The following is a 13,637-nucleotide window of genomic DNA, read 5'->3' as shown; positions in this document are numbered from 1 at the left end:
CAATAACCCCAAGCACACATCAAATTCCACAAAGAGATGGTTAATTGACCACAAAATCAACATTTGGCAATGGCCATATCTGCCTCTAGACTTGAACCCCATTGAAAACCTGTGGTTTGAATTGAAGAGGACAGTCCATAAGCGCATGCCAAGGAGATCAAGGATCTGGAAAGATTCTGTGTGGTGGAATGGTCTAAGATCCTTCCCAATATGTTCTACAATCTCATAAAACATTAGAAAAAGGGCCAGTGCCTTTATCCTGGTCAATAATTTTGAACCCTGTCTTTTTGAGAAGAAAAGTTGTCGAACAAAATCTCTTTCTCTGAGCAATTGCATTCGCATAACATCATTAAATTGTTTAAAAAAAAGGTTAGCATAGAATATAGCCCAGTATTTGTTTTATATATTTTATCCAGTTTACTAGAAAATCTAGAAATACTCAATCCTGTGGGTGTTACGGTATTGCAGACTTTAAATATGGAATCTCACATAGGGGATGAGTGTGAAGTTTTCATTTTGTGGATATGCATTACATGGACACTGCATTAAGTCAACCCACGACCATTTAAATGATTTAAGATGCCCTCAGTGGAAACTTGAAATGCTCTAAATAACTGGCCTCAATATAACTGCAAGCTTAGCTGCATTTTCACTGGCTCAATTGGACAAAAAAAGGGGGAAAGTGAACAGGTACCTTCGTGCCTTTGCCCAAAAGCAGATAACGGAAACATGCAGCTTTAAGAAGTAACTAACAAAAGCTACAAGTCACCCACTTAGGTTTTTTTCGGTCTTCCAGGCCCATGTACATTGCCTTGTTAATCCCAGGGTCCATGCCTGGGCCATTTGAAACACAGTGAAAACACAAATAAAGATACTAGCTGTACGGTTATCTGTGAATGGGATAGTGCTAGAAAAGCATAACCATGTGCATCAGAGATCAATCACCCAATCTAATTTGGCTACATACTGCAAATATGGAATTTTATGCTAAGGTCAATGTTTGTGTTTTATCATAGAATTTAGGTGTAGGATAATAGCAGCATGATGCCTGCTTCGGGGCGCACCAGCGCGCAACAGCACCCAGGGTTAGTGTAGAATACATGGGATGTACTCATTCAAGGGTTTTTCTTTACTTTTAATATTTTCTACATTGTAGCAGGTATTCAAAGGCGTGCTTTGTCAAAAGTTAATTTGTGGAATTTATTTCCTTCTTAATGCATTTGTGACAAGGTAGGGGTGGTATACAGAAGATAGTCCTATTTGGTAAAAGACCAAGTCTGTATTATGTCAAGAACAACTCAAGTAAGCAAAGAGAAACAACAGTCCACCATTACTTAAAGACAAGAAGGTCAGTCAATTCAGAAAATATCAACAACTTTGAAAGTTTCTTCAAGTGCAGTCGCAAAAACCATCAAGGACTATGATGAAACTGGCTCTCATGAGTACCGCCATAGGAAAGGAAGACCCAGAGTTACCTCTGCTGCAGAGGATAAGTTCATTAGAGTTAACTGCACCTCAGATTGCAGCCCAAATAAATGCTTCAGAGTTCAAGTAACAAACACATCTCAACATCAACTGTTCAGGGGAGACCGCGTGAATCAGTCCTGCATGGTAAAATTGCTGCAAATAAACCACTACTAAAGGACACAAATAATAAGAAGAGACTTGCTTGGGCCAAGAAACAAGAGCAAAGGACATTAGACCGGTGGAAATCATGTCTTTATGAGATGCAGATTAGGTGAACAGATGATCTCTGCATGTGTGGTTCCCACCATGAAGCATGGAGGAGGAGGTGTGATGTGTGGGGGTGATTTGCTGGTGAGTGTGCCATGAATGCCTTGAATTATTTCATATTCAAGGCACACTTAACCTGCATGGCTAACAAGCATTCTGCAGCAATACGTCATCCCATCTGGTTTGCGCTTAGTGGGACTACCATTTGTTTTTCAACAGGATAGTGACCCAACACACCTCCAGGCTGTGTAAGGGCTATTTGACCCAAAAAGAGAGTGATGGAGTGCTGCATCAGATGACCTGGCCTCCACAATCCCCCAACCTCAACCCAATTGAGATGGTTTGGGATGAGTTGAACCGCAGAGTGAAGAAAAAGCAGCAAACAAGTGCTCAGCATAAGTGGGAACTCCTTTAAGACTACTGGAAAAGCATTCCAGGTGAAGCTGGTTGAGAGAATGCCAAGAGTGTGCAAAGCTGTCATCAAGGGAAATGGTGGTACTTTGAAGAATCTAAAATACAAAATACATTTTGATTTGTTAAACACTTTTTGGGTTACTATATGATTTCATATGTGTAATTTCATAGTGATGTCTTCACTATTATTCTACAATGTAGAAAATAGTGAAAAATAATGAAAAAGCATGGAATGAGTAGATGTGTCCAAACTTTTGACTGGTACTGTATATGTGTGTTGCTTAGTGCTTTTTGAAGAGGCCTTCAACATATGCAAAACTACACTTCAACATTCATGAATATATTGGTCGTCAGTTTACTTTGAGTAAGCACCAAAACAAGTGAGTAAGAATACCTGCTGTATGTGTCGACTTGAATAAATATAACAATTTATTTTGCAACACAAGAATGTATTGAAGATGAACTGATGGAACGTCATCTTGGATTAGATTTTCTTGAATATAGTTCAAAGAAGCAGCTTGGAAAATTGGCATGTCACCATAGTGTTCAGACAGTCAGTGATATCCGACGTGACAGGCTTGATGACATACTTTAAAGGAAGATACTAAATTAAACATTTGACGTACAATTAAAAAGCCCAGATTTCAGAAATCAAAATCATTCCAGACTGTCACATTCCCATAATAATAACAAATGTCCATATTAAGGACACGATTGATGTCAAACTTGTGTAATGTTGAACGAGTGTCTCTCGATTAAACGCAATTTTCAATCAGGAAAACCACTCACTGTCAGTTTATGAGATACACCACCCCGTTCACGAAAATGGATCGCTCCTACAGACTTTGAGTCATGCGGCCGTTGCTTGCTATATGAAGTAGGAAGACAGGCATTGACGGATTCAGTTACTGTTTGATTGAAAGTTAGAATGGACAAAACTAGTGACCTAAGCCTACTTTGAGCATGGTATAATCGCAGTGCCAGGGGTGCTGGATACAGTTTCTCAGAAACATCCGCCCTCCTGTGCTTTTCACGCACGACAGTGTCTAGGGTTTACCGAGAATGATGCGACAAACATAAAACATCCAGTCAGCGGCAGTCCTGGCGAAAACAGCTTGTTGATGAGAGACGTCGAAGAAGAATGGTTAGAATCCTGCAAGCTTACAGGCGGGCCACACACAGACATATAATGGCGTAGTATAACCGTGGTGTGCAGAACGGCATCTCGGAATGCACAACTCGTTGATCCTTGTCACGGATGGGCTATTGCAGCAGAGGACCACACCAGGTTCCTCTCCCATCAGCTAAAAACAAGTAGAAGCGGCTCCAGTGGGCACGTAATCACTAACATTGGACAATTGAGGAGTGGAAAAACATTGCCTGGTCCTACGAATCCCAGTTCCTGTTGCGTCATGCGGATGGCAGAGTCAGTATTTGGCGTAAGCAGCATGAGTCCATGGACCTACACTGCCTGGTGTCAAATGTAAGGGCTGGTTGCGGTAGTGTACTGGTGTGGGGAATTCTTTCCTGGCACGTTAGGTCACTTGATATCAATTGAGCAACGATTGAATGCCACAGCGTATCTGAACATTGTTGCGGAACAAATCCAAAAGAGCATCTTTGGGATGAGATGGAACGGGCTGCTGGCAGCATGAATGTACCGCTGTCCAATCTGCAGCAACTGCGCGATGTCATCACATTATCATGGATCAACATCCCTGTGGTTCCCGACACCTTGTAGAATCCATGTCCCAAAGAATGCAGGCTGTTCTGGAGGCAAAGGGGGAGGGTTCTGACCCATTACTAGATACGTGTCACTAATAAACTGGCCGCTGACTGTACAGCACATTTGCACTGTAATAGTACATGAACACATGTACAGGAGTTATTTGTTGTTTGCCAAGCATCTTCCCATGGCAAAAATCTAAGCAATCAAGACCCCCCCCCCTTCTCTCTCTCCCCATTAGAGGTCACTTTAAAATCAATCAATTATTCAGTTAAATGTTTTGCATTCTCCACACATGTATTCAAAATGTGAATAAGAAATACACCGTGGCCTGCCAGACAAATTACCCACTGGACATTGTGAGCATCTTCGTGGTGGCTGCCTGGTCTGCGAATACAAATGAGGTTTGAACAAGGTTGGTTAGATCTACATAATCCACTGATCAAGGATAAGAGGGAACAGAGAGAACAAAGCTGCAAAAATCAGGATGAAAAGATAATTATGACTTTGATGACTCACCAGCTTTTGGTTTTTGGATGCCTAAAATGTTCTTGTTTTATCTTTTGCCTCTGTCACTTGACACCTTCTCAAATATATTGCACCCACTTCACAGAACGTACGAGCACTTGTTTCCCGTGTTTCAATAAATGGACAACAAAATCTAAAGTCATTAATTGATTAAACCATTAACCAAAGTTTGGAGTACAAAACCTCTCAAATGACATATGTCACTAAATTCACACACTGTCAATGCAACCGCATATTACTTAGTGGTAGGCATGAGTGCGTTACTGTGTGAACGTGAATGCACACTTGTGTTTTTACATGAGTGGGGACTTTTTATTTTTTATTTTTCCTTCACCTTTATTTAACCAGGTAGGCTAGTTGAGAACAAGTTCACATTTACAACAGCGACCTGGCCAAGATAAAGTAAAGCAGTTCGACACATACAACAACACAGAGTTACACATGGAATAAACAAACACGCAGTCAATAAAACAGTAGAAAAATGTCTATCTACAGTGTGTGCAAATGAGGTAAGATAAGGGAGGTAAGGCAATAAATAGGCCATAGTGGTTGAAGTAATTACAATATACCAATTAAACACAGGAGTGATTGATGTGCAGAAGATGAATGTGGAAGTAGAGATACTGGGGTGCAAAGGAGCAACTCATGGGGCTACTCATGATGCCACAGGCACATACATCACTATTAACACCTGGTGAAAGCTGCCACTGGTTGTACTGTAGTTTCTAATCTAAAAAGTACAATGGGAGAACCTTCAGATAGAGGCTCATCGGTGTGGGATGGGAATCATGTGTCCAATGTACTTTCCAATATGTACAGTGGGAATCATACGTATTCACCCCCTTTCAGATTGTGTTAAGTTACAAAGTGGGATTGAAACATACTCAATTGTGATTGTTTTATAATTGATCTACACAAAATACTCAAAGTGACGAGAAAATTCTACAAACTTCTACAAAGGAATACAAATTAAATAACGAAAATGAAGTTGTTGCACAAGTATTTACCCCCTTTGCTTAGGTAAGCCTAAATTAGTTCAGGAGTAACATTTGACCGAAACAAATCACATACTGTAATAAGATACGTGGACTCACTCTGTGTGAAATAATAGGGGTTGACATGATTTTTGAATGACTAACCCTTCCTCTGTCCCCCATACATACATCAGTAAGGTCTCTCAGTCAAGTATTGAATTTCAAGCACAGATTCAACTACAAAGAACAGATAGCTTTCTGAAAGCCTCATTATAGAAGGCCTGTGATTGGTAGATGGGTAACAATTAAACAAACAAAAAAAGACATTAAATATCTCTATAAGCAAGGTAAAGTTAATAATTATGCTATGTATGATGGAATTAAACCGTCAAGACACATCAAAGATACAGTTGTCCATCTGAACTGAAGTGCAGGACAGGAAGGAAACTGCTTTTAGGTTGTCACCATGAGGACAATGGCTGTTATGGGAGAACACTGAGGATGGGGAATCACGGCAAAGGGATAGACTTTTTTGGTCTAAATGCAAAGCCTCATGTTTTTTGGGAAAATCCAACACAACACATTACTAAGCAACTGCCTCCTTATTTTCAAGCATGTGGTGTCTGCATCGTGCTATCGGTACGCTTGACATCGGCAAAGACTGGGGAGTTGTTCAGGATAAAAAGAAACAGGATTGTGGTACGCTCAGGCAAAATCCTGGAGGAAAACCTGCTTCACTCTGCTTGACACCAGACACTGCGAGAGGAATTCACTTTTCAGCAGGACAATAACCTACACCACAAGGTCAAGTTTCTTGCGAAGAAGATAGTGAATGTTCCTGAGTGGCCAAGTTACAGTTTTGGCTTAAATCTGCTTGAAAATCAATGGCGAGACTTGAACATTGCTGTCCCGCATGATCCCCAATACCTTGACAGAGCTTGAAGAATTTTGAAAAGAATAACGAGCAAATATTGCACAATCCAGGTGTGCAAAGCTTTTAGAGACTTTCCCAAGAACACAGCTGTAACCACTGTGTTTCTAAATATTGACTCAGGTGGGTGAATACCTATCTTATCAAAGTATATTAGCGTTTTATTTTTCATGAATCTTATAAGTTTCCTGCCACTTTGACATTACAGAGTATTTTGTCTGTAGATTGTTGACAAAAAAAGTACACATTTTACTACATTTTAGTCCCACTTTGTAACACAATAAAATCTGAAGAAATCCAAGGGAGGTGAATACTTATGATAGGCACTGTTTCCCGTATCTACCCGTTCCACTAGCTATCCACAACCACCTCCTACCCTTTCCACTAACTCTGGGTCAGGTTGACATAAATCCCCAGCGACAGTTGCAAGAGCCCAGTGTCCGATTCAGCCATAGTTCCACTAACAGGAGGATGAATGATCAGGATGTCTATAAATAAAGAGCCTCTCCCAACAGCAGCATCAACAGAATGGCTAGAGCTCTGTCTCCATTACATAATGTACCAAGAATACAGACAGAAACAATGTTCTGAAAACATCTTCAAAGAGTATCTTAAATAAAACATCACACTCTTACACTCTTATGCCCCCCCCCCCGCAAAAAAAAAGCTTGCACTTGCCTTTTCCTACTACCACTGACTTTGCTGAGGACTACTTTATTGAGGAAAAATGGAGTTACTACGAGTGCAATATGTGGCTGTCTCACCTAACCATACACGTTGGCACTCTTTTTTCACACACCATTTGCACAACATCAGCATAATCACATACAATCGGACATCAAAGCCACAGCGCCCGAGCAAATATACATTGTGCGGGGATAAGCGGTGGATAACATTTGCAGATCCGAAGGCAAACAAAGATGGGATGGTAATCTTGAAAGATCCAACCGCATGCCTCCATGTGTGAGGTCCGTGTACGTGTGTCTGTGTGTTTGTGAGCAGGATGGCAATGTAGGCACATCATTACTAAACATGGATTCGACTGGACGATGCCATGATGTTTGTCTGGCATTTCAAACAGTTGGCATATGCCAGCGTTGTGGAGTATCACCTTCAGAAGGAAGGTGCTGTGTTAGATGCTACCGAACACCACAATGATGCATTAGACATGTCAAGTCATTTTCAGTTAAACGTTTTGTGGATGACACTGTGGAGATTTGTGCTGTACTATATGTTCTGCCACCCATGTTGCTACAGGATGAATGCTCTGCATTACGGCTCTGGCTAATAAAGAAGCATTATACCTAACGCACCCCCCCCATAAAACACTGACTGACAACACTGTTGTGAAAAGCCGACAACAAAAGCCAATGAACTCCCCTCTGGATGGTCTTTCTAGTCCTTCAGTGAAGACAGAACATTAGCCAGTCCCACAGCGGGGAGAGCCAAAGTCGTCATTCATGAATTGATCACCCAGATTAACAATACCTCGACACTTTTATGCAGGAGGGGAATCAAATTGATTCATGGTGTGGAGAGTGGCAAGGAGTGACCTACCGTACGTTGTTGTCCATGCGGGAGACGGTGAGGTAGGCTGCCAGGTTGGCCGTGTAGGAGGAACATACGATGAGGGTGAAGAGCCACCAGCTGCCCATGACGATCCTCAGGGCCACAGAGCTCACCACGCTGTCCCCTCCTATAGAGGACATAAAGGACATGTCAATATCCCGACTGGGTGGAAGATGGAGCATCTACAGTTATGAGGTTTCTAATAGGTTGAGGAGGAACAAGCAGCTGGGAAAGTGGGTGGATGTATATAGAAAATGCTGTGACAGGAAAGGTTAATAAGGATTGGTGAATGGTTGAGGTCTGTTCGCATGATGATCCCACTCACTCCACCAGTAGGCTATTGGGGAATGATTGATCAACGTATACGCAAACACATTAGGAATGGCAAACATCCAAAGATTAGGTTTGAGGTGTTACAACGACAGAAGTGTAATGGTGGACTTACATTACCTTAACACATTTGCTTGACAATATACTGCACTAAGAAAACAGATTATCTCGACCAAATCCAGATCATGCAAGAGTGATCAACTTCAAAGGCTCCATAACTTGGAGAAATTTGGTTTGGGAAATAATTTGACCGATGTGATGTGCTATATGCTAACCCTGTTGCTATGGTGTCTACTCATGGTATACTCTCACGTCCGTTCCCTATTTTGGGGGGGATGTAGACAAGGGGACGGCCTATCCCCATTGTTAATAATTCTGTCGCTAGAGCCTTTAGCACTACATCTAAGGCAGAATGTAATTGCGTAGCCTACACTGATTAAATCTTCCTCTTATATCACATCATATCACTATATGCGGATGATAATCTCCTATATGTGTCACATATCAGAATTCAATTTCATCTTTATTATCCACATTTGAAGAATTCAAATTGCTGTCCGGGTATAAGATAAATTGGACAAAATCAGCAATAATGTTTCTTAATGAAGCGGCCAAGAAAGTTTCACTTCCCTCAACAACTCCTATGAAATCACAGTTCCCTTATTTGGGTATCAGTATACAAACATCTCTGCATGGTCTGGTAAAGTTTAATTATGAGAACATTTTCAAGGAGGTTGAATGAGATTTCTTTGCAAACTAGTGTCGCTGTCATAAAGATGAATGTGTTGCCACATATTAGTTTCCTGAGCATGATGATCCCACTCACTCCACCAGTAGGCTATTGGGGAACGATTGATAAACGTATACGTGAACACCTTAGGAATGTTTGAGGTGTTACAACGACAGAAGTGTAATGGTGGACTTACATTACCAAATTGTTGTGTTTACAGTTATTCCCACTCATATCATTGTTTGATCAGTCTACCTCATTCTCTTGGAGAACTATTTGGGAAGAACTTGTTTCACCTATTAGATTGAAGGATGTGTCATTTTCTGGTATATCTAATAAGAAATGCATGCTGTATTTTGGTTCTATAGAGAACTTAAGAAAGGTTGAGAAGTGTGTAGGTGGTAATTGGAAGTTGCATCTCCGTACCCCTCCATGCCATAAATATTATTTCCGGTAATAAACCTTTGAGTCTAGAGCCTGGTCTGAAAAAGGGGTCAATAATCTAGGGGATATATTCAACTCAAAGGGTCTATTTAGTTTTCAGGGACTCTTCTTTTTGATTGGCCAGGGTCGTCATTCTTTCTATACCTTAGACTGCGGTCAGCACTTCGTGCCTATGGGGTCCCACGGGGTACAAGTTTGGGAAGGCACCCGGTGATAGAGTGGATTTTTACATTCCCGTCCAGAGGTTTTGTGTCCGCTATTTCTTCTCATCTTCAACTATTAAAGCAGACTCACATTAAGCATCTCCAATCCAAAATGTAATCTAGAATCGGCTTCCTATTTCGCAACAAAGCATCCTTCACTCATGCTGCCAAACATACCCTCGTAAAACGGACTATCCTACCGATCCTTGACTTTGGCGATGTAATTTACAAAATAGCCTCCAACACTCTACTCAGCAAATTGGATGCAGTCTATCACAGTGCCATCTGTTTTGTCACCAAAGCCCCATATACTACCCACCACTGCGACCTGTATGCTCTCGTTGGCTGGCCCTCGCTTCATATCCGTCGCCAAACCCACTGGCTCCAGGTCATCTATAAGTTGTTGCTAGGTAAAGCTCCACCTTATCTCAGCTCACTGGTCACCATAGCAGCACCCACGCGCAGCACGCGCTCCAGCAGGTATATTTCACTGGTCACCCCCAAAGCCAATTCCTCCTTAGGCCGCCTTTCCTTCCAGTTCTCTGCTGCCAATGACTGGAACGAACTGCAAAAATCACTGAAGCTGGAGACTCATATCTCCCTCACTAGCTTTAAGCACCATCTGTCAGAGCAGCTCACAGTTCACTGCACCTGTACATAGCCAATCTGTAAATCGCCCATCCATCTACCTCATCACCATATTGTTATTTATTTATTTATTTCATTTATTTTGCTCCTTTGCACCCCAGTATCGCTGCTTGCACCCTCATCTTCTGCACATCTACCACCCCAGTGTTTAATTTGCCATACTGTAATAATTTTGCCACTATGGCCTATTTATTGCCTCACCCCCCCTTATCCTACCTCATTTGCACACACTGTATATAGACTTTCTCTATTGTATTATTGACTGTATGTTTGTTTATTCCATGTGTAACTCTGTGTTGTTGTTTGTGTCGCACTGCTGGGCTTTATTCTTGGCCAGGTCGCAGTTGTAAATGAGAACTTGTTCTCAACTAACCTACCTGGTTAAAAACCTGTTAAGCCTCCCCCTACTTTTTCGGAAATTCTGTTAAAAATCGCGCAACATTTTGGCGTCCTGCTACTCAGGCCAGGAATATAGTATATGCATATGATTAGTATGTCTAGAATCGGCTTCCTTGGATAGAAAACACTCAGACGTTTCCAAAACTGTTTAAATCACGGCTGTGACTATAACAGAACGTCTGTTTCATCGAAAAGCGCAGGAAAATCTGATCACTGGAGATGGAAAAAAATATCCATGCGCCACTCCCAGGAATTGTTGAAGGTGAACCGTATTAAATGAGGCCGAGCTTGCAGTACCTACAGCTTCCACAGGATGTATAGAGTCTCCTCATTTGATTCTGATTTGATTCTTGGTAGATCCGACCAAAGGGAACCGATTCCCTCCGACCACCGACCCGAGGCATTGTCTTTCTTTTTTTCCGGACATTTTTCCACACGGCCAGCTATCGAATTTACATCGCCTCCTGATGATTTTTATAGCTTATTAACGTGTAGTTATACCTAAAGTTGCATTAGAAAGGTATTTCGAAGTGTTTTGTGAAAGTTTATCGTCGAATTTTTAACTTTTAAAAAATGACGTTACGTTATGAAACGCTATTTTTTTCCGTTTATCACACAGTCTTCATAGATCGATATCTAGGCTATATATGGACCGATTTAATCCAAAAAAGACCCAGTATTGATTATGGGACATCAAGGTGTGCAAAGAAAGAAGATGGTCAAAGGTAATTAATGTTTTATATTTTATTGTGCGGTTTGTGTAGCGCCGACTATGCTAATTCTTTTGTTTACATCCCCACGGGTCTTTTGGGGTGTTGCATGCTATCAGATAATAGCTTCTCATGCTTTCGCCGAAAAGCATTTTAAAAATCTGACTCGGTGGCTAGATTCACAATGACTGTAGCTTTATTTCAATACCAAGCATGTGTATTTTAATGAACGTTTGCGTTTTAACTAATACTATTAGCGTGTAGCGTAGCGCATGTGCATTTCCAGAGCTCTAGGTGGGACTCTGCGTCTCAAGTAAGCTCAAGAGGTTATTAATTAAATAAAGGTGAAAAAAAAAAAAAAAAAAAAAAAAAAAAAAAAAAAGATCTTTCAATGGTTAAATCATGGGCACATGATTTGTCTGTCTATGATGAGGCTATTGGAGGGGAGGGGACAGCGTGGTTATGAAGCTACTGCATCTCAGTGCTAGAGGCATCACTACAGATCCTGGTTCGATTCCATTGTGTATCACAACCGGCTGTGATTGGGATTCCTATAGGGCAGCGCACAATTGGCCCAGCGCCATCCGGGTTAGTGTTTGGCTGGGGTAGGCCTTCCTTCTAAATAAGAACGGACTTGCCTAGTTAAATAAAGGTTAAATAAAAAAATATTTAAAAAAGTATTGACTGGGACAATGTCTGGGAAAATATATTTCACTCATCAATGAACCCAAACCATCAATTAATTCATTTTAAACTTTGTCATAGATCGTACTGGAAACGATTTGTAAGAGTTCATGCAAAACAGGCTCAAAGCCTATACTGCGACCTAACCTCAATACACTTGGCACATACAAACATATCGTAAGGGATTGTCCTGAGGTTTGTGAATTTTGGAGAAAAGTGTTGTATATTCTCTCTGACATGATTTATGAAACTGTACCCCTTGAACCAATTCCGCTGTTGCTTGACGATGACACAGGTAGGCAGCTGAGTGAGAAACCGTGAAAAGTTTGGCTGGCTGGGTTGACTGCTGCCAAAGAAACATGTTGTTCAGCGTTGGTTGCCATCACATGACCTTCATACAGTATGAGGAAATGGCTAGCATACTTTCAGGACGTTATTATGTTGGAGTTATCCACTGCCTGTATGAATAAAGCCATTCCTAGCACTTTGGAAACATGGAAAGCAGGCGCCTCAGAAATCTCTAAACTGTTGGATATGATGTAGGTGTGTGATGTAAAATGCTTACTTGACGGTGTTGTTTTAGCAAATGACTTCGCTGTGTCTATTCTAGTGTAGTGTGTGTAGTTTATTTCAATTTGATTAAAACCTTTTTTTTTATATATATATATTTTTTAAATATATATTATGGGTTTGGCGATAGGGTAGGGCTGCCAGAGGTATGTGACCCAATAAAAAACAAATTGTTCACAAAAAAAAGGTTCCATAACTTTCAAGGAAAAACGGGGTTATAACGAACCATTGTTTTCCCATACAGTAAAAAGTGTCCACTTGAAATAGTGTCCAGTAGCGAAGGACCAACAGGACAGAGGCTTAAAAGGGTTCATTGGGCTCTCCGCCAGGAGGTAATACATGTAGCTGGGGGTTCAACAGGACTTGCCGACACACTCATTTAGTCCTTTTGCCAGCCTTGGATTCCAACCAACATATCCTATCTTTTCTTCATTCAGAGGCACTTTAACTGTGTTCTTGTGAGCTTAACAAGCTTGAAATGCAATCACTATGTTACATGGACTGTATACTAGAGTTCTCAGCCTGAACCTGACGGAACCCGACGGCCCGGGCCCGGTCTTGTTTTTGTGATTAGGAATCAATTCACTTGTAAGACCTGGCCGGCCTCAAATTCTGTGAATTGAATCAGGTCGGTTTTGGGCTTGCCGTGCTGTGTTGACAAAAATACTGTGTGTCCTTTTAGCTTACTCCGTCTCTCTCTCAGCTGCAGCTGCCACTAGAGGCGCCAGGATTCCAATATTGACTGGGCCAGAGAAATCTGTGGCCTTGACAAAACTTTTTTTTTTTCAGTGTTTCAAATTGCGATATGAATAGGGTGGAGGGCACTCGGGAGAATGATGATCCACAAGATCACGACATGCAGCGCATCTCAGTAATCAGGAGAAGCCCATATTCCAATGGCATCGCCGACACATCCGAACAAAATACACCCTATGTGCACCCTTGTAAACTATCAAAAGTAGACCCTTAACTGATCCAACTGTTTTGCTAATCAAACATGCATTCAAAACACAGGGCTTTTGAGTAATTTATTCAAATGGATG

General features: G+C 41.3%; 1 protein-coding gene across 3 annotated transcripts in view; it reads right to left on the bottom strand.

Annotated features, from left to right (window-relative positions):
- The window catches only part of LOC112224244 (glutamate receptor ionotropic, delta-1), a 417,302-nt gene that overhangs the window by 38,374 nt on the left and 365,291 nt on the right, over nt 1–13,637 (bottom strand). For all 3 annotated transcript variants that reach the window (XM_024387684.1, XM_024387685.1, XM_024387686.1), the window contains one exon: nt 7,865–8,003. In XM_024387684.1, the coding sequence (XP_024243452.1) occupies nt 7,865–8,003 (139 nt within the window). The remainder of the gene's footprint in view (nt 1–7,864; nt 8,004–13,637) is intronic.

Source organism: Oncorhynchus tshawytscha, linkage group LG25, assembly GCF_018296145.1.
Source record: "Oncorhynchus tshawytscha isolate Ot180627B linkage group LG25, Otsh_v2.0, whole genome shotgun sequence".
Classification (NCBI taxonomy): domain Eukaryota; kingdom Metazoa; phylum Chordata; class Actinopteri; order Salmoniformes; family Salmonidae; genus Oncorhynchus; species Oncorhynchus tshawytscha.
The sequence above is the reverse complement of the archived record's forward strand: the minus strand, read 5'-3'. Positions and strand labels throughout refer to the sequence as shown.